Raw genomic sequence first — 22,175 nt, forward strand, 5'->3', positions numbered from 1 at the left:
CTTGAGGGAAGCTGACAAGTGTCCAATCTGTGCCTTTTGTCACTTGTGGTTCTGCTCAGTGTTATGTGGGGAAAAGTTTCTGTTTTCCACAGAGTCTGGAAGACAGGTATCACACAGTCATATGCAGAAACATAAGAGATGGTATATTTTCCTCACTCCATCCCTTAGTGTTCAGAGTCCTACTGGGAAGTCATTCATTCTGCCGCTATCAGAAGTGGAGATTGTCCCTGTTCAGTGGGGCCTTAGAAAGAAGGGCATGGAGCTGCCAGCGCTGCTCCTCCTCACTTGCCTTTTCTTCTGCAGTTTCTGCCAGCTGTCGGAGACGAGATGTCATGTTCACCAAACTTTGTTCAAAGGCTGCTACTAAGTTAGCCTGGAAAGAAAAAAAGGAAAAGGAATCGCATTAATATTTTAGCACCTGCACATGCTATATGACGTTGCACTTGGAACCGATTAAGGATTACTGCCCACTGACAAAAGTATTTGGTAAGAAACCAATGGCTTGGAGGCTTTAAAACCCCAAAGAGCTTCCCCCCTTCTACCCCACTGTCTCAACCGGATTTGATCTAATGTTGTATCTTTCTCTGTATATGGTTCTAAGAGAGGTCAGAGATGCTTTGTTCTATTCCCCTTTCAAATGTTGGATCAGTGCCTCTAGCCACAGATCTTTAGATATGTCAACAGGCCACATATGCTCACAACTGTGTGCAAAGATCTCTGCTGGCTGTGGAACAGATGTTTGGTGCTGACAAAAGAACCCCAACTCCAAAAAACTTAGGAAAAACTATGCTAGCAAAGCATGAACAACCACTAGAGGGTACTCCTGCTCCACGTGGAATACAGAAAAGTTGGACATCGCTCCATTTTCTATGGCAATTTCCTGTGCAGCCAGACACTCAAGGGCAGATCAGAACTCTGGATTATATGACCAGCAAGACTGCGCACTGAACAGACATTGGCTTCCTAGTGCCATGTCAGAATCTTGGCTTCTATATGTCATGGAATAAATGTGCTGGGGATGTGTGTTCCAGAATGCAAGCTTGCAAACTTGAGGAACATCATCTGACAGTGTTATGAACAAGCTCTCTTCTCATGGCACTTATCTCAGTTTCATTCCACACATGTCTTAGCCTTCCCTGCTGTGTAATTACTAATGAATGCAAAACAGCTATTAGTACAGAATCTGACATGCCTTTGAGCACCGCCAGAGCAGAGAAGCATTTTGACGGCACCTATGATTCAGGGTGACTCACATTGGCTGAGAGCTGGGACGTCAATGTTGCCACCTTCTCCTGGGATGACTCTAGTTCACGGCGCAGTTTACGGATTTGCTACAGGAGAAAGAGAGAAAGGATGGAGCATAAGGGAGCAGTCTAGCCCTTCGGTCTTCACCAACAGTTAAGAGCAGCACAGCAGTAGCGAAGAAAGAGAGGATCTCACTGTACCTCAGACTGCATCCTCTCTTCAGCCTGGCAGGAGGAGATGGGGCAGAGGAGAGACAGAGAGGCAGGTGGTTAGGGTGTAAGAAGCAGAAATGGCCCAGGTGAGCAAAGGCAGCACAGGTACACATGCACAGAACTCCGCCCAAGCACTGCAACTTTTCCAAACCCCACATCACCTTGCTCATTAGACTGCACCACCAGCTCCAAGAGCAGCATGCCACTACCAAGCTATGTATTTTGTTCACGCCACCCCCTCCCCCTTTGAAAAGACTACAGGAGAAGATAATCCCCTGGGGAACCTGGTAAGCCTACAGCACAAAGAAAGCCAAGGACGAGAGACAATGACTGATGAAGGGAATACAGCTTACTGAGGAGTAAGTGGAGGAAGCACTGGATGCCAGGGACAGCACCGATCCATGAACTGCAATAGACAGAGAGAGACACACGTCACGGGGCATCCCCTGGCCATGGAAGGGAGAGCAGCTAGTCACAAAGAGGCCTGGGAACATCAGTGCACATGGGGGCGGGGGGGGGGGCAACAAATCCAGAGGTCAGGAGTGTGCTAGGGGGTGGGACGACAACACCAAGAGCATCCTGGGGTTAATGCCATACGCTGAATGGCTAAAGCAGGGAACCTGAAGGGTAATAGAACATTAATTCAGTCTTAGAAGAAGCTGATGATGTGTGTTTGCCTGTGAATGTTAATTGTGGCACTTTCAATAGACATAACTGAAGAATCATCTATCCAGCTAACCTCAGAGTCAGTGAGAAAAGGGATCTCTGGGGCAACCTGCTATTGCAACCTCCTGAGCCTGCCTTTTACTGTCAAATCTAGTGTGAATTCTTCCTTAGAGTGCTTTGAATAATTTTCAATGTGCTGTACAAGTCCAGTGTGAATGTAGCTCCCCTTACAAAAGGAGAACTGCAATAAAACTGGACAGTGACTCTGACCTAAGAGATACTAGTCCTATGGATTGTGTAGGATGCCTGCTAAGACCAGGTGGTGAATGTATGTGAGGGGAAACGCAGGTACTGGCTGCAGTATCAGACTTTTGATCCCCAACTCCACTATGTTAATTTTGCTGCCTTATGGCAAGAATCAGCATCAGCAATTGCACCAGTCATCAGTCAAGACGTCCTGGGCTCTTGAAAAGATCCAACTGGTTGCAACTGAATTCCCTTCTGCTCCATTTCCATTACTGCTGGGCAGGAGACACTCATTCTCTCAGCTGGGTGCAAGATTCTCACCATCATCCACAGGGTCGCGGAAGGAGCCTGAACGGATCATGCCTTTGGGCCGGTCTGCCAGGGAGAGGGTGCTACCCATGGGGGAGGCGTTGTATAGCTCGAAGGTGGAGTCATGGGTAGGGATGCTGTTAGAGCGGGTGATCCTTGGGGTGTTGGCTGTTGTGGGACTCACTGTAGGAGAAGGGGGCAGAGGAGGAGAGGTTTGTCAAAGCAGCTCAAAGCCAAGGATGGAGTCAAGAACACGAAATATACTACAAAAGAGGATTCTAATGCAATACAGGTAGGGATGGAATAAATAGGGATTAAACCACTAAGTACAAATCACTCTTTGCAAAAGAACCTCTATCACTTTCACCTGTCCACAACTGGCTGCTGGGAAAGGCAAAAAAATTAAGAAATCAGCACTTGCTCCTCTCACACTCCAATGCCAGCAGGGCTTCATAGACTCACTCTCCTCTTTATTGCAGGATAAATCAGGAGCAAAAGTTACTGTACCACCAAAAGGTAGGGGGCACAGCTCAGGAATGCTCTGAAGTCTTGGAAGCAAGGATGATGTGCAATCCCTGAAACTGTTTGGACAAACCTGAGGAAGTTCTCAGATTGTAATGAACTACATTTTAGGCAAAATTCCTTTATATATTTTCAGATAAGTACCTGCCGCCCGCCGCCCAAGTGACGCTGATTTAACTTCATGCCTAGCAAAATAAGAAACTTTAAAAACCTGTCCCCAAAGCTTCAGAGTTCAGAGCACTCCTTGGGGGAAGATTTTTTATAACATCTGGGAAACTGCTGGAAACCTGTTGGTGCCAAATGCATCTATTAACAGAAGGATCCATGATTAGATATTAAATCCTGGGGACAGGAGATAAAATACTCCTTTGTTTTCCATGTTGCTTGTTACTATTTTTGCCCAGAGACTGCCATATTTGAATATATGAAGGCTGCCTTATATAAAATCAGACCACTGGTCCATCTAGTTCACAGTGCATCCCTGTGCAGAGTTACTCCTATCTAAGATCATTAATTTAAATGTAAATGGGCCCAAATTGAACTAACTCTGAATATGATTGTACTGTCAGTCCTGTCTGCTCTGACTGGCAGCAGCTATCTAGGGTCTCAGGTAGACGTGTTTCCTGGCTGTAGAGATGTCAAGGATTGAACTGGAAACCTTCTGCTTGTGAAGCAAATGCTCTATCAGTGAGCCGCAAACTCTGCCCACAAGGATCAAGGACTGTTTCATCTCTCCACAGCATCCTATGGCTGGAAAGTGCCATTACCAAAATGCGAGTTAGCCATTCCATTAGGGACAGAAGGAGTGATGAGCAATTCCAGTTCAATGTTTGAATTTTTGTTCTACCTCTCTATCTTTACAGTCATCTTAAAGGCATCCCTTATTTCTTTATTTTAGACTTTATCTGGTTGAGTTAATAGTGCTATTTTAGAAGGGAACCAATTAAGGGACTGAATGGAAGTAAATAAATGGGAAATGGTGTCAACAGTACAATTGTATTTAATTTAGGACATCTGTCTCAGAAGCTTCATTTTGCAGGAATGCAGAAAGAAAGGGTACTGACCAATGTTGGTGAGTGGAGCCTTCCCAACCAATGACATGGAAAGAGGAGGTGGGGAGGGCAGATCAGACTGGTCATCTGAATCCTGCAACCCTCCAATCGTGTGGGAGTGCCGTCTCTCCTTGGCATCCTCTTGGGACTGGATCTGATATCTGCCAAAACCAAAGAAAGGTGAGAATATTGTGAATACAAACAGGTTGTATGCTGAAGGGAGAGAATCATAAAGGTGCTGTGGAGGGCAGCGCTGATCCATTTAGTAGTTCTGACCACAGTGTTGTCACAAGAGAGATTTGGACCCCAACATTATCATTATCTTTGAACCAACCACCAATTTTGCCATTGGGACCACATGGTCCCTTCTACCTACTTATACCGATGGGGGCTCCAAAGAGGAAAAAGGCAGAGATTATTGAAAACATGCACCTGAGTGATTTGAAGAAAAGAAAGAAGAATGACATAATTTGCTCACTGTGGAATTGTCTTGATTCTCTGTCTTTCCACTCCCACTCCAAATTCCCTAATATTACACAAAGTTTTTTAAAAATTAGGATTGCAGCTTTTTATATTACATGGTCAGTCTGAAAGCTTCAGCTGCAACTGCAAGGAAATTACAATTGCAGCTTGTCCACACAGATCTTTTTCTTGCCCCATACTGCATCAATTTCTGCACAATCGAAATACCGATTCAGTCTCCAAACTGCTTCCCAAACTTTTTTGCATTCTGCATGAAGAAAGGCTGCATCTGTCACAGAACCTTTCTGTGGCTTTTCTCCCTAAGCGCATACACCATTCCCCCCCCCCTAGTGAAAAATGCTTTCTTCAGTGTGAGGCCTGGCCCTGGCCCTGCCTTTTGCCCTCCACTTTATCCCTCTGCATCCTGCTTGTTGAACAACAACAAATCCATTTTTTTCTGAGTTTAATTTTTTTTTGAACAGCAATATTGCAATATCAGTGCCCAAACAAACAAACAAACCTTGCAACTTATGCGGAGGTGGGGGGAATGCTGCAATACAGCTAACACAAAAACTGCAGAGAGCCCTAATCCCAAATATATTTTAAAGTTTCCAGCTGTGCTTCCTGTACTTTTTAAAGCATTCTTTTTGAGCTTTTTTTGTAATATTGGTGCCTTAAAAAAAATTGGGAAGTTTCCTCAGTGGATCAACTAACAAAACTGCCCAATTCTTACTTTTCCTCAGTCTTCTCCTGTGAGGGAGATGGTGCTCAACATGGCAATAACAGAACACATGAAGGGGAAAGGGAGTTACAGCCTAGGATCAGCATTGAGGTAGTACATAAACACCTAGTTTCTTTAAATGGAACTAAGTGCTCAGAGCCAGATGAACTGCATCCAAGGGTACTAAAAGAACTTGCAGACATAATTTCTGAGCCTCTGTCCATTATTTTTGAGAATCCTTGGAGGCTGGGCAAGATGCCAGAAGATTGGAGGCAGGCAAATGTTGTCCCTATCTTCAAGAACGGGAAAAAGGAGGATCCAGGTAACTACCGACCCGTCAGCTTGACATCTATACCTGGAAAAGTCTTAGAACAAATCATCAAACAGTCAGTCCTTGAGCATTTAGAAAGGATGGCTGTGATTACTAAGAGCTGGCATGGGTTTCTCAAGAACAAGTCATGCTAGACTAATCTTATCTCTTTTTTTGAGAAAGTTACTACGTTGCTGGATCAGGGGAATGCTGTAGACATAGTTTATCTCGATTTCAGTAAGGCTTTTGATAAGGTTCCACATAATATCCTTGTCGACAAGTTGGTAAAATGTGGTTTGGATCCTATTACTATTAGGTGGATCTGTAACTGGTTGATCGATCGCATCCAAAGAGTGCTAGCTAGTTAATGGTTCCTCATCCTCTTGGAGAAGAGTGACAAGTGGAGTTCCTCAGGGATCAGTCCTGTGACCTGTTCTGTTCAACATTTTTTATAAATGATTTGGATGAAGGAATAGAGGGAATTCTTATTAAATTTGCAGATGATACTAAATTGGGAGGGGTAGCAAATACAGAAGACAGAGTCAGGATACAGGATGATCTTGACAGGCTGGAAAACTGGGCTACAATAAATAAAATGAATTTCAACAGAGATAAATACCAAGTTCTGCATTTAGGAAGGAAAAATCAAATGCATAATTTTAGGATGAGGGAGACTTGTCTTGGCAGCTGCATGTGTGAAAAGGATCTAGGACTCTTAGTAGACCATACTCTGAACATGAGTTTATACACAGATTGTATAAACAGAAGCATAGTGTCCAGATCACGAGAAGAGATGGTATCGCTCTACTCTGCTCTGGTTAGACCTCACCTAGAGTATTGTGTTCAGTTTTGGGCACCACAATTTAAGAAGGATATAGACAAGCTGGAACGTGTCCAGAGGAGGGCAACAAAGATGGTGAGGGGTCTGGAGACCAAGTCGTATGAGGAAAGGTTGAAGGAGCCCAGAATGTTTAGCCTGGAGAGGAGACGACTGAGAGGTGATATGATAACCATCTTCAAGTACTTTAAGGGCTGTCATATAGAGGATGGTGCAGAGTTGTTTTCTGCTGCCTTAGAAGGTCGGACCAGAACTAATGGCTTGAAATTAAATCAAAAGAGTTTTCAGCTAAACATTAGGAAGAACTTCCTGACAGAAAGGTCCCTCAGTGGAACAGGCTTCCACAGGAGGTGGTGGGCGCTCCTTTGGAGGTTTTTAAGCAGAAGCTAGATGGCCATCTGACAGCAGTGATGACTCTGTGAACCTGGGCAGATCATGAAGGGGGGAGCACAGAAATGGTTACATCAGAGATTAGTTCTCATGGCCTTCTTACATGCCCAGGGTAATGCCGATCGCCACCTTAGGGTTAGGTAGCAATTTTCCACAGGCCAGTTTGGCTAGGGATCCTGGAGATGTTTTGACATCTTCTGGGCATGAAGCAGGGGTCACTGGAGCAGTCGGAGGGGGGGAGTTGTGAATTTCCTGCATTATGCAGGGGGTTGGACTAGATGACCCTAGAAGTCCCTTCCAACCCTATGAAAACTGATGTGTTCCCCAGAAAGCTTGCAGCAGAAAAGGGGCACTTTCTAGTGCAGAAAAAAATAGACACCACTTCCGTTTGTCCCGCTCAGGAGTGGAATTACAGAGACCCAAAGTGGATCAGATCATCCCTATTGAATAGCCAGAAAACCAGGTGTTAATATGCATGCAGAAAACACCTTGGTCTGGGGAAGCATTAAAATGTGAAGCAAAGGAAGAGTAAACAACTCTTTCTAAAGAAAGATTATAAATATCTGGAAAAAACTGGAAGAAGTAGAGGGAAAGTTTCTCTACTCCTGTGCCCTGATCTCCCCTGCCCCCCAAAATGGAGGGGGAAAGCCATTTATAACATATTTCGGTTTTGGAATTATAAGTGAAATGGTATTTAAATTAAGGTTTTAAATATTATTATTCCTTCCTTTTATTTCTTCTAAATACGTTCTAAGAACTACATAAGCATCTACAGTATCTGGTAATTACAGTTCCAATGTACTGTAGTATGTACAGCTCTCAAAACTTTCTGTCTGCTTCAGATTCTTCCCTCTTCTGTAGCATATGAAAAAAACAAAAAAGGTCTCTGTCTAGGAACAAGCATATCAAATCGTGTGAAAGGATAGAGATGCTTGTTTCAATCTATGGAAAGTGTCAGTTCCCCGAATCCACGGAGATTATAAATATAAAATGTCAAGGTCAGGGCTATGGATTTTTCAGAAACTGGTTTTAAGAAGCTAGTAGCATTTTGAAGGCTATAATACCACAAAGCTGCAGGCAGGATTCTGCCCGCCTCCCGTCCCGAAAGCTGGAGAAATAGGGAGGTTGCTTATGGTACATATGCTGAGCTCAATATCACATCTTGTAACTAGGTGCTGCAGGTATTCGTATTGTTTCCAGATAATACTTGTTTTATGTACGGAAGGCTGTTTTTGTACAGTTAATAAAACCTACCTTCTTATTATTTTCTAAAATAAATTAAGGTATGATGAAGTCCCTTAAGATGCTGTTTGTTGCTCCATCTTTAGCACTAGGTATATGTGCAGGTCTTGTTTGAATGAAACTAAATTTTTAAAATTTTATAAATATATTAAAATAATATGATTTTATATGTCAACAAAGTCTAAATGCAGTATATGTTCTTAAATGAAACGAATACGTCTACATTTTATACATATATAAAAAACAGTATTATTTTAAATGTCAACCAAGTTAGATTACAAGTATGTTGTTAAAGAGGCAAAGTAAATTTAGATCTGCCATGTAAGCATGTAATAAATTTCGGTTTTTCTCAAACTTGCTGCAACATTTCCACCCTACCCCTGGGGCTTCATCAGTTTTCTTATCATCTCTTACCATTATTATGAAAATACAAAGCTTCTTCCCCAAAGGAAAAAGACAAGCACATTCATTCTCCCCAACATGTTGCTACAGAAGATCATGTCAACTGTTAATAACCAAACAGTTATAGTCCTACAAATTCTGCTCACTTAGTATATTCTGCTTCATATTCTTATTGTATACTTTACATTTTTAAAAATGCTATCATGGTTACTCGAAGCAAAAAAAAGGAATGTAATTCATACTTACTGGATCTTGTGAAGACGTTTTGTACTCCATATGTGTAGGAGTAGATTACATGCATGGGTTAGATATGAGAGCAATACAACCAAAAAGGGGGGACAATAATCAGAACCCGAGGCTGATTTGATTTTGAATACAAACAAAGTAGGCCACAAACATAAATAACCACGCAAACCGGTTTTCTATGGAATTCTGCCTCTTTCATGCTATGGAATCGCTTGTTCCCTGCACACTCCAAATTATACACAGTTCAGGTTTCTGGCATGTACAAAAGGATGGGACATTCCAGTCTTGCTCCAAATAATTCTCATTTATTTTACTGTGACCAAGGACGTCAACTTAGTATTTAAAAAATTAGCTGGAGACAGAATGATTACCTTAATTTTTTCTTGGGCAATAAATTTCGGTCACGGTTAGAAATGCAGGAAGGGAAATTAAGAGCAGCACTTATTAATTATTTCCCAGGGGCCAGGTGTGACTCCAAATGGGAAATAAAGTAGTTGAGTGAACAGTTGGGACTGGAGGGCACACAGGACTTAGACGGGCACCACTGATACCACTGGAACTTTACCATGTTCATCGGTCAAGAAGAACCCCAACTTTCTTTCAGGTTGCATTGCTTGATTGGAGGTTTGGAAATTGCTCTATGAAAAACACACTTTCTAAAAGTTCCCATCCTTTCTAATTGGGAAATGATCCACCATATAGAAGCTACCCCATTCTCTTTCCTCTACCTGTCCAGGTGACTGATTCTGGGGCTTCCCGTCCAGGCCATCTCAGTAGGTTCTTCTTCAGCAGTGACGGGAGGAGCAGGACCAGTATTGGGAGCACTAGTATTGCCTGTAGAGAATGTAGTGTGCAAGCTCATAGGCATCTGCAGCGACTCCATGCTCCGGTGCAGCCCTGAAAGCTTGGGGTACATGCGGGTTTCTTTGGGGATGCTGAAGCCACCCATGAGCTCCAGGCCCTGAGAGAAGCTGGCAGAGTTTATGTTTAAGACGGGTGCAGGGCTTGGTGAGAAGCATGATGTGAGGTGGGTATTCACACCCACTGCAGTGGGATGTGACTCTTGCAATTTCCCACCGTGCATCTGTTGGAGCTCACTTGAGGAAGGCAGATCCAGACTGTTGGAGTTCACCTTGTCTAGGTTGGCCAAAGAAGGCGCTTTTACATAGCTTTTGGCAGCTGACCTACAAGAGAGATGCCCAATGTTAGGATACAGGTGCAAAGCTGAGAAACAGGCATTTGCACAGGTATAATTCCACCATACAAAAACTATTAAGATATGCATAATTCGGAGAACAGAAGTTTTCATTTTAATAAGAACAAGTTTCAAGCGAATCCAGTAACAATCTTAGAAACTCCTCAAGTACAGAATTCAAGATATGCATATACCCTCTTTTTGTGTTGGTTAGTAAACCACTGAATCCCAAGGAACCCTTCTATAAAAATCATCCCAGTATTGGAGATTGTGGGGGGGGGGGGGCAAAGGGGAAAAGACACCAGTAGGATTCCATTTCAACAGTTACCCTGCTGCATCTACACATGTACAGTTTGCTTTCATTTGTTTGGGAGCCATCATGTAAATAGGGCAGAATTATACCACATAGGACTATGCAGAAGCACTGGAATAGGGATTCCTCCAATCTCAGCTAGTAAGCTTTCTGTTCTAGAGACCCTTGATTGTCTGAAGTCATTCCTAGGCAGTCAGGACTGGAGGCCATGCACACAACAAAGCTTTCTTGTCACTGCCCTCCTCGTGTTAGAAGTTCAACCACTGAAGCTTTTAAGTACTGATCTAAGATAATTTCTTTAAATAAAAGTTTATGATATTAGTATGCAGAAATGGGTTCTGGGAGATACAAGGAGTTGTGGCTTTAAATATGCACATTCTATCCCCTCTCCAACATTTTCTCCCACCTTGGACTCTAAAATATAAATTAATTCTGGCAATGAAAAAACACTGATATACATGTTTTAAAATAACACATGAATTATAACCTTGAAATAGGTAATGGTGAAGTTCTTTGATCCCAGTAAAAGAAGGTCAGAGCACTATTGAAGTATAGGTGGACAGCTCTACCCTAACAGAGAAAGGAAGTCCAGCTACAGACTTCCTGTGATCAAGGAGATGCTGGGTAATGCTCACTGTTCCTACCTGAGTGGTGTTGGTGGCAGCTCAGCCACTTTGGCAGGGGTCTGGTGGCCACTTTGAGCCTTTGGGGTGCTTTCAGGGGAGCCAATACTCTTAAGCGAGACACAGTCAGAGTCCAGAGCTACAGCTTTGGCCTTAGCTTTCTCCTTCTCTCTGTCTGTCTGATTCACTGGCACTGGTGTGCTCCGGCCTGTGCCAACTTTTGAGGGCTCCTTGAGCCGAGACACAGAAATGCCCCCTTTCGTGCTGAGGAGGCTAGGGTCAATGCTGCTGCTTACAGGCCGTGGGCCACTGCGTCCCCCAGTCACACTCATAGAGCTAGACTTGGCCGGGCGTGGCAGGCTCCGGTACTGGATGTTGGTGCGGGCCCCTGGGGCCATGAAGCCAGGTTCCCCAGCATTAGAGACATCCAGGCTGGTTTTTCTGCCATTGACAGGTTTGACAGGGATACTGGAAGTCTTCTGAATCTTGCCGAGTGTGGCTGAGCCCCCAGCTTGCATTACTGTGGCAGTCCCAGTGGCCGGTGGTGGTTTCTTGTAACCAAAGGAGCCAGAGGTGGTGGTCCGAGTGAGTCCAGATGGAGGCTTTTTGGCATCTGAAAGCCGATCTCGGCCAGCATCAGAAGATGAGCGCTGCAGGCCTGCATTCTTCACTGATAGCTTGCTCTTGTCTGTTGCTTTTGCTTCAGGTTTACCTGGAAAGTTGTTGGAAGACAGTCAGGAGATAATGTTTTCTGAAGGCAGCTTTTTAAAAGATATCCAACAGTGCCATCCTAAGCAGAGTTTCACCACTCTAAATCCACTACATTCAATGGGCTTAGGAGGTTATAACTCAGCTATGGATGGCGCTGCAAATGTATTTCTTCCAGCACAGGTGGTCCCTGGATTGAGATGTGCCCTCTTTGATCCATTGCTGGTATGCAGAGAAAGAAGGACTATAATGGGGCCAGTGTAACATAAGGATCAAGATGTCAGGGCAAGGCCACCGTGCAAGTGTCACTACTGGTGTCAATACAAGTGTTACTAAAATACACTTATTTTTTCCCCCAAAGAACTTTATTTTTATTTAAATTAATTGCTTTGTTTTATAACTGCATTTTGTTTTTATATTGCTTTAACAGGATTATTAGCCATCTTAGATGTCATTTTTGACTGGATACATAGCACAAACATTTTAAATAAATTAAGGAAGTTTAAAAAAAAATGGAACACAGTGAAATTCCTCATTGTTCCAGTCATATGTCCCTTCAGACTTCCATCTCCCAACAAAGAAACAGCATGCTTCTGAATTGTGGGCTTTTTCATCTAGGAGGGGAGTCTTCCCTCTATACTAGCATAACTGGAAAACACCTTCTTTCTTGACAGAAAATAAAGATTTGGTTAAGAAAACATCCATCTTCACACATGGGCTAGAAGACATCAAATTGATAAGACAACCAGAGCCTGAGCTGTATTAATGGCTCATGCCTGTGCCTCCCACTGCAGTAGGAAGTGATGGATAGCAGCAAGTGTGCAAAGGTGTCATGGTTCTGGGTGTGGCAAGAACACAGTTAATGGACTATCAGTACAATCTTAAGGAGTTACTCCTGTCTAAGCCCATTGATTACTAGAGTAACTCTTCTTAGGACTGCACTGTGAGTCTAGTACTGCTGAGCTTCACTCACTCAGAACAAAAGGTAGAGGGCATGGTGGTGATCCATCTGCCAATAGGCAGCAATGGGAGCCACATTCTTACCTGACAGAACAACTACTGTATTAGCATCTAGAAGATTCTTGATGCTACAACATGACCAAACATGTAGCTCAGGGACATCCCCAGGATGCTACAGTGGCACTCTGAGCTTCCTTATGGCCTGGGGTTGGTCACATACCATTGGTTCAAGTCTTTGATGAATGAGAAGTAAATTGACACTAAAGTGAAGGTGATGGCCAAATCCCTGCATCGTTGACAATATTTTAAGTTCACTCCCTGTCCCAGCCTTACCTGCCACTTTGAGAGTCTGGGCTGTGTGGGTAATAGGGGAAGTTACAGCCACAGGAGTTGTTTTGCCCTTCTTTAAGGACCCTGGAGGCCCCAAGCTAACTGGCTTTTTCAGCTCTCCTCCTTTGCCTGGAGCCTCATCACAGCTTTCAGATCGCTCCCGTCGCCACTTTGAAGAACTGTGCTCCATTTTCAGACTCCCGCTGTCATAATCCATCTTCTTCTGAGCTTTCTCCTCTGGCTCACCGTACCAGTTTAGCCCACTCTCTGCCAACGAGCGCTTCTCTGAGTCTGTGCGCAGCTGCAAGGCAGATATAAGAGGGGATGCAGTCAGCCTGGCACCTCAGTTTTTTCACCTACAATATTCTCCAGCCCTCCTCAGATTCAGCAGAGCTACAATATACACTGGCAGTACAAAGGAGCGGGGCGGGAAAGTCCTTCAGTTCCAAAAGCACTAATCCTAAATGTGTTAAGGGAGAGAAAACGGGGCAGGCACTCCCGTAATGTGTAACCATGATTGAACTGTGGAGTGACCTGGACTTTGATTTCCTCTCTTGTAACGCAAGGTGAAATTTAGCACTGAACATTCACCTTCTTCCTAAGGAAACTAGCCTGTGCTTTGAGGCAGCAACTCTTTTAGACTTCATCTAGCTTTTCTCCTCTTCCAAATAGCATTGTACTTGCATAAAAGATGGAAACTTCTGAGAGTTTTTGAACTACTTACCGCTATGGTGGAGTTCCTGCGGGAAGCCGTGGGGGTGGAAGGCAGGGAATTGAGTGAGGAGCTGGCATTGAATTCTTCTGAACTGAGATTGTCCGAGGCATCGCTGAGGCCGCTGCTAATAGAACTGCTCTCATCCCAGCTGCAACACACAGAAAGCAGCAACTATTAGCAACAGTTAACACAGAGAGTCTGCTAAGCAACTGGATCAAGCATTTTCATTCCGATCCTTACCAGCCCATCGAGGGAAAAAACCCAAAGATTAACAGCTGGAAAAGCTTATGTAATAATTTTTGATCACACCCTATCCTTTACAAAATATGAGCCAATAAAATAAAAGAAGTAAAATGAAATCACATCAGGAGTAAAATCCAACTAAAAATCCAACTGGTGCCACCCCAGCCTAACTTCAGGCATTAAGTCTGTTCAATAAAAAGATGCTTTGGGGTTGATGAATATCTGAAAAAGTATGTACTCCAGCCTCTTTGAACATAAATGTACGACTCTGTAGCATACTTTAACCATTCTTATGCTTACTCACAACCAGGTCAAAGTATTATAGAAGGACAGATCTTTTGCCCCCTGTTCAGAGCAAATTTATGAAAGGAGTGGGGATACTTCCTTCAATTCTTTCCCCCCAAACTCAATCTCAGCTGCTAGAACTGCTCTCAGAATATATAAAAGTCTGACTATATTACTCTAGATGATATGAACTTACACTTCCTTGTTGGTTTCTATATTGACTGACATTACCATAGTCAAAAACATGGGGATATCCCCAATCATTATCAACCAACGTAAGTCTGCAAAACATTCAGATTCAGGCACTAGCTTCACAGTTCTGGTGTGTCTCTAAAAATGTTCAAGTTGGAAGGGAGTATGGCAGCCTTAGGGTATCCCAGGAGGAGAACTTGGAGCACAACAAATATGAGGAAGTATTGTTAATCCTCCCACCTGGGACAATAGCTCTGAACACCATGAACAGGAAAAAGCTTCTTTCCTATGTGGAGAGTCTGGGATGAGCAGATGTTTGGAAGGAAGAAATTAAGAAAAACTATAAATGAAAACAAAAAGGCTTCATTCATCTTCTTTGGCTCTTTTCATTTTCAGACTCCAAGAAGCCTAGAGCAGATGGATTAGAAACATTGTAGAGCTGTATCCGATCAGGGTTCCTCTAAAAGAAGCCCAGATTCACTTCTGGAGAAGTGGTCTCATATAAAAGGGACTATAATGCAGCAATAAGTCCCAGACTAGGGATTACTGTTAGGATGTCAATGTACAATGACTATGTTACCATCCATTAAGGATCAGGGTTGATTGATTGATTGCATTTATAGCCCTCCCTCCCTGCAAGTGGGCTCAGGGTGGGTTACAGCAACAGATAGATTACAGAGTTAAACAGATAAAACAATAAAATCAAATCTTATATAGCAGCATACATTTCAATATCCCAGATGGGGCGCCATTCTCCTTTCCCTGCACACCATACACTGGAGGGAAAGAAGGCGGAGGTGCGGGTTGGTAAACTCTAATTCCCCAGCACGTAGGGGCAGATGGACCATATAACGCCCCCCCCCCCACACACACTAGTAGGAGACTGGCAGGGAGGCTACTTAGAATGGATCCAAGTGCTGGCCTCAACCATATGCCTGGCGGAACATCTCTGTTCTGGGAGGATATATGAGCCCTTCTCCAGTATAACAATATGCAGGCTGTTTGTGTTCTATTCTTTTTTCCTAAAATGTGCTAAAACTCAGCATCTACAAACAAAATAACATTTATGTCATTTTGCTGTATTTACATAAAGTTAACAAGTTTGCATGTTGTAGAGTCTGATACACTAATGTGAAAATGACCTGCGCTGGTTACAGTTTTACTAGGCTAGTAAATGTTTTCTATTCATCTGCAAGGCTACTTCATTCTTACCCCAACAGCTAACATTTTTCAGATTTTACATATTTTTGGCAGCAACAAATGCAGTAGAAACGAAAAGTTATGGTTAAGAGATACACAGTACAGAAACAGCAGTTTGATGTAACCAAATGTATTTCCCTGCCATGAACACTGGAGCCTTTATAGAGTTTGCAAAATTATTTCCATTCCCATTTTCAATTTTTTCAAACCTACTGATATAATCCTGGATGATTGTTCTGAAACCAGTTTGTAATGACAGTATTCTTGAAAACCCACGCCAAATACGATTTTGCATGAGAAGATAAATAGCTGGTTAGCTTTGCCTATGTTGATTTAAATACTCATTTCAACTTTTTTTCTCCCTTGTGAGAAAAAAACCCTTGAGTCTTCACTTTCACATCTTTCCTCAGATCATTTTTCCCCATTAAAATTAGACACTTATTTTTTTAGTTTAGAGACAAATTTGGAAAACCTTTAGCACATAGATTAGTAAAAAAAAGCAAGCAAGCAAAGAGTGGTGAATGTTTTTTTAAAAACCCTCAAAGACAACTCACATTATGGCTTGCTTGTAAGGTAAAATGAGAATGCTACCACTATGCAAGTTCCTACCACTGTATCTTTTTGCTTAACCTTGAGAATAAAATGATTAATTGCTGATTTACTTGCAGAAATTGGTGAAGAAAAATCCAGTCTATCATCCCTTTTTCTTCTATCTCCAAAAGGCATTGGCTAGATTAGAACTGACCCATTCATGCGTTGTTTGATTTTGGAAAATCATTTTTAAACTGGTTTCATATAATAGATTTAGATCCCTAATCTAAACTTTTAGTTAATGTGTTTTCTAACTATTAATTTGTTCAGAAAAATGCAACATGGTTATTCACTCTCAGATTTAGTATTTGTTATATCATTCTAACCTTTTGTGCTGTATATTAGGCCAAAAAAGGTATGTATGACATAAAGTTGGAAATCAACATTTCAAAATTAATCTATACATCTACAATGTAGTTATCTACTAAATCAGTAATCGGCTTCTATACTTACTATCAGCTTTAAAAAAGATTATTTTACACAGATAAGAGTACAAGCCTTGTTAGACAGGCAGGTATTTACATTACGGGTGCAGATATACTTTTGTACCCTTGATAACAAAGATTAAGACTGATTTATCTAGGTGGTTTGTCTTTAAATTATCTTTTTTAAGGTCATACTAATGCTATAAAGATAACTAATACTGATGCACAGTAACGTGCTGCTAGAATTTTATGGGTAACATACTGGCTGAGGGACGGCTATAGCACTACAATTACTGGTACAGAACAGTTGCATGCAAGTATTCATTTAAGGTCTCAGCTTTGGATAAAAAAATCACAAGACAAAACTGCATTCAAATGATATAATGAAGTTCTCTTGAAATCTTGAGAAGTTCAGGCATAAATTACCACCCCTTATTCCCCCCTTTACAACACAGTGAGACACAGGACCCACATTTTATTGGCGAAGAAAATACAATGTATTATATCATGAAAATTTTCTAATTACGAACAAAATAATGTCATACAATGAATTGAAAGTAAAAATAGGAGTGGGCCATATCCCCCATGAAATATTTACAGTTCTGAAGTTTCTGTTATTACAGAAGAACAGAAGGTATGAAATGAGATCTTATATTGATTGACTCTATATGAATAAAAGTCCTGGGTTCAAATGAACAGATATTTTTCCACAAAAATCTATGATACAATCTAAGATTTAGAAGCTGCCCAATTTAAAAAAAAATTACTAAAAAGGGAAGGAGACTTACAGCACCATTATAAAACTCTGTTTCTGAAGGGATTAGGATAGTGAATAAACTCTATGCCAGTATATCTGAGCATATACCAGTTCAAAGCCACTCACTAGTGTAACTCCAGTGCCAGAGTAGAATTGGGTGGCATCAAGGGCAAACTGTGTATGGGTAGGCTGATATTAAGGAATATCTGAAGCCTTCCAAGCCTTCTGTGACACTAGCAAGAACCCTGAAGCAAATTTCAATATCCCCATAGAACAGATGAAGTTTGAAAATATATGTCCCTCCCAACTTCAGTCTCCCACCCCAACCCAAGCCCCAGTGCAGTTTAAGAGACCAACTAAATATGCAGCTGAACACAGCCCAACTACTATATAAACCTGCACCAGGACCCCAGCGCCTCAACGGTAAGGCGTATACACCAGGGAGCATTTTGCATGCAAAAGGAGCACTTTGCACAGGCAAGGAACAGAACAAAAAGTCATCGCATTCTGCGAAGGCTGCTCTGCTCAGATCCATTACAGGGTCACCACTACTGGACAGTCACAGACTATAACTACAATCCTGGTTGTCTACCAGCAACTCCATTTACCATTTGCTACTTCTGGTCAACAGTATCTACTACTGTTTCAATGCAACTCCCTACAAGGGATGGGTAACTATTAACTTGATGCCTCCCCCCAGGTGGAGCCATAGAGCCTGCAAGAGCACTACATGACCTTTTGAGTTCACTTGCTCTTTGCTGTTGCTGCAAGGACTTTTCTCATTACTGTCTTTGTGTCCCATTGAGTGATATGCAGGCAGTCATCCAACAAGAGAAAGCCTGGATAGATTCTTTTCACAGGATGTTGTCAAACAGGGCATCTGCTAAACCTACAATACATGCAATGACTGCAATGCCCTGTTGCAGAGTTGCCACCTGTCCACCAACACCACTAACGGTTTTAACAGACAGTTGTGTGATCAGCACAGTTGTTCTCAGAGCCACGCAGTGATAGGGACAGATCTACTTCTGGTTTTGCCAGGGCTGTTTACAAAGGCATACCCTGCTAGAACAATAGAAATGGCACCTCCATTTATCTGATCTGCAGCCCAGTATGCCTGATGCTGATCATAAAAGTGTAGACTGCCCTGTTAATTGGTATCATCAGCTGTCTTCAGTATGCAAACTCACACTAGGAGGGTGCTGAGGGGGTGGTCTGATGTCTGCACAGGTGGTAACGAGCCACCTGAGAGCAACAGGGATATGGTAGATGGGAGAGTTTACCAAAGTGATAGGCATGTAGGGCAGCCAATCAGCATGAGCTGCCCATTCTAAGTGATTAAGCTTGATGGAATGAAATCTGAGCTGAGGCAGGGATTCCTTTCTAGGTTTGAAAGACTCAAGTTAGCAATTCTGAATACTTGGTGCCTCTCTCTGCGGTCCTCCCTCATTTGGTATACATGACTGCAAGTCACATCTGGTTGGTTACGGGATTCCTAATGTCTTATAACCTGTGCTGCATGCATAACCAATACCAAGTGTGTTAGTTGTTGGAAGGAAATATGGCTGCTCCAGCCACAGTACACACATGCTTCTGTAGTTCACTCAGCACAGCTCAGCTTGTTACCTTCTTACCCAGCTCCCCTTAGTCATTTCTGAATCCATGGCCCCTGAGAGCTACATGGTTGCCTTTCCCAAGTCAACTTCTGAAGAGTTGGAAGGAATGCCTTTTGTGAATATGCAGCTGTGTGTTCTCTTGTTGCTACCTCAGTGTCTACATTCCTCTTGCCTGGGGAAAGGGTGGTGCTCTTGAGTTCCATCCACCTCAAAGCCTGAACCCTTGTGGAGGAGAGTTCCTCACTGTTCTATTGGGACTGTCTGTGCTGAGTGAATGCAGAAGCAAGAGGGCACTACGGTTGGAGTAACTCTACAGCTCCCTGTAGAGTTCTGGATTAGGTTCAAGGTTTTGGTTTTAACCTTTAAAGCCCTAAACAGACTGAGACCAGCATACCTGCGGGACCGTCTCTCCCCATATATACCCCGTAGAGCATTAAGATCTGCAAATAAGAACCTACTGGTGGTCCCCGGCCCCAGGGAGGCCTGGCTGGCCTCGACCAGGGCCAGGGCCTTTTCAGTCCTGGCCCCAACCTGGTGGAACTCTCTGTTGGAGGACACCCAGGCCCGCCAAGATCTTATGTCCTTTCGGTGGGCCTGTAAGACAGAGTTGTTCCACCAGGCATATGGCTGATGCCAGTCTTTGACCTTCTGATTGCTTAGGTGCCTCCCTGCTGGTCTCCCGCTAGGGGGGGCAACAAAGTCATCTGCCCCCCATAAGTGCTGTCACTAGAATATGATCAACTATGGCCACCACCCACTCCTCTTGAATTGTTATGTTCAGACTGGGGAAATTGGAGGGGGCTGCCATCTGGTATTCTGTTTTAGGTATTTATGTATATTTTAGTATTTTAAATCTTATTTATATATGTTATATATTTTAAATGTTCATTCAGCATTATTGTACCCTGCCCTGAGCCTGTTTGCGGGGAGGGAGGGCTAAAAATTGAATGAATGAATGAATGAATGAATGAATGAATGAAGTAACGATTCCTTCCTATTGTCCACGCCAGCCAAAAAGAGAATATGGTTGTAAGAGGAGGAACCCACATCTGCATACCCCCTGGATTGCGTACACTCTCCTCCCAATATTGTCAAGGTGCTTCTTCCCATGGAGAGTGCCATATTCCCTTTTCTCTTTCTTTTTTCTGTCCTGTGCACGGGTGGTAGCATCAAAAGGCACAGCTGCATCAACACGCCGCTTGGCTGTTTCCTATCACCAGGAGGTGGGTTGTTGGTATGCTGCCCCATATTTGGCAGTTTGCAGTGGGATTACTATCAACTCTGGTGCAACTGCTATGCTCTCAGCACCTTTGCAGAGGGATGTTTTTCAGATATACCCCCCTCCACTGGGTGGGCACAGGATACTGACTAGCAGCTCCAGTAATGCACCAACACCAAGGTCTTAGGACTGGACTAACCAACCATCAACTGCCATAGAAATTATGGTTCTTTCTGTTTAAAAAGGGTCTGTGTTTTTAATTAGTCTTAATATTAGAGAACATTGTTTAAAAATAGCAACACAATGGCACTAAACGCCAAGAAAAATCACTAAGATTAACAGAACAATGACAGGGGCTTGTTGGCATTCCCATCAGAGCACAGCTGATTTCTACCGCATGCAAGATCATCATTAGAGCCAGCGTAGTAGTCAAAGTAGGATCTAAGAGACCCAGTTTCAAGTCCCCACTCATGGATGCTTACTGGATGACACTTGGTCAGTCACATACACTCAGCCTAACCTACCCGCATTAGGAGAGAGGCAGGGTATAAATGAAGCAAATAAATAAATCATCCAAGTGAGCACTCACTAAGTGTCTCGTTACATAATACATGTGGCTTCTGTCAACTCATATCTCTTTTACAGCCCTGCAAGATAGGTGGAGAGTACAGAGAGTCAGACCATCCTTGCATAAACAGGCTGACAAGAGCAGGGAGGCGTTTCTCCTTATTGTTTGCTCCCATTGGTAAGGAATTTGCTTCTAAACAAAAGCCTAAAGAGTAATACATCTGTTTTACATTTTTTTAAGCATCAAATGCTGCAGAGATCACACATACAGATATTTTAAATTTTTTGAAGTGCCATTCTTTTTATGGAAGATGGTGTTTTGAGTCTCAAAAGGAAGTCCTCTGGCAAGTATACCAACTAGTCCCCTCACTGTCTCTGACTCCCATATAAACCCCCTGATAATTACAGGGTAGTTGAAATAATGGAACCATCAACTGGCTAACATACAGTTAAATAAAATAAAAGTTCAGTGGCACCTTAAAGACTAACAATTGTTATTTCAATATTAGTCTTTAAGGTGCCATTGGACATTTGTTTTGTGTTGCTATAAAGAATGACAGCTACCCCTTTGCAATTAATATTCAGTTACAGATAAGTTGGTTGTTTGATCACTCATTCAGTTCTTAAAAATAGGAAGCCAGATGCAGGCCTAAGAGCAGTTGCAAAGGGTAAGGCAAACACTAGGACTGAGTACCATGTAATGAGACTTGTGTCTGAAGAAGGGAGCTCTGACTCCTGAAAGCTTACACCCTGAAAATCTCTTTGGTCTCTGAGTTACCACTTGACTCAAATCCTGTTGCAATGAGACCCTAACACCCACACACTGCATGACCTGCCACTGATTCAGGCAATGGTTGTGTCCAACTTAGGGGTTGATCTGTGCTGACTGGATAAAATTTCCAGAGGGTGCTACTGGGAGCATCCCAGAGCAATGTTAACTTCTAGCACCAGCCAATAGAAGGGCTGTATGTGTGTGTGTTTCCCCATGAAAGGAATAGAAGCAAGAGACTGTCAGTCATTAATGAATGTCCATGCTGTGACACTTATTGCACACTGCTGCCACCAATGTCTGTAGACAACCTGAATGTATGGCACACCGAGCTCATGAAAGAAAGCAAGAAGGGATTACCATGAGAAGTTTAACATGGTGCAGTTATTATCAATCACTAGCACCTGCTGTTCCAGAGAACTGCTGGAGCTAAGACCTGAGAATTCAAGGGCGTTTGGAAAATGTCTGGATTCTGGGGTGAGAAAGCTTGCATAGGAACGTGGGTAGAGCTCTGAGTGGGCCCTATTGCCTCCTCATCTTCTCCTTTCCATCTTAGCCTTGAAGAGCTTTCTCTCACCTGCCCACACAGGGCAACTTCTTCCTC

General features: G+C 42.9%; 1 protein-coding gene across 3 annotated transcripts in view; it reads right to left on the minus strand.

Moving 5' to 3' along the window:
• NAV1 (neuron navigator 1) overlaps positions 1-22,175 on the minus strand; it is a 369,442-nt gene that overhangs the window by 23,708 nt on the left and 323,559 nt on the right. For all 3 annotated transcript variants that reach the window (XM_054979896.1, XM_054979895.1, XM_054979897.1), the window contains 9 exons: positions 13,717-13,855; positions 12,996-13,293; positions 11,016-11,706; positions 9,592-10,047; positions 4,265-4,413; positions 2,691-2,861; positions 1,811-1,863; positions 1,254-1,331; positions 290-373 (listed from right to left, as the gene is read on the minus strand). In XM_054979896.1, the coding sequence (XP_054835871.1) occupies positions 290-373; positions 1,254-1,331; positions 1,811-1,863; positions 2,691-2,861; positions 4,265-4,413; positions 9,592-10,047; positions 11,016-11,706; positions 12,996-13,293; positions 13,717-13,855 (2,119 nt within the window). The remainder of the gene's footprint in view (positions 1-289; positions 374-1,253; positions 1,332-1,810; positions 1,864-2,690; positions 2,862-4,264; positions 4,414-9,591; positions 10,048-11,015; positions 11,707-12,995; positions 13,294-13,716; positions 13,856-22,175) is intronic.

Source organism: Eublepharis macularius, chromosome 5 (assembly GCF_028583425.1).
Source record: "Eublepharis macularius isolate TG4126 chromosome 5, MPM_Emac_v1.0, whole genome shotgun sequence".
Classification (NCBI taxonomy): domain Eukaryota; kingdom Metazoa; phylum Chordata; class Lepidosauria; order Squamata; family Eublepharidae; genus Eublepharis; species Eublepharis macularius.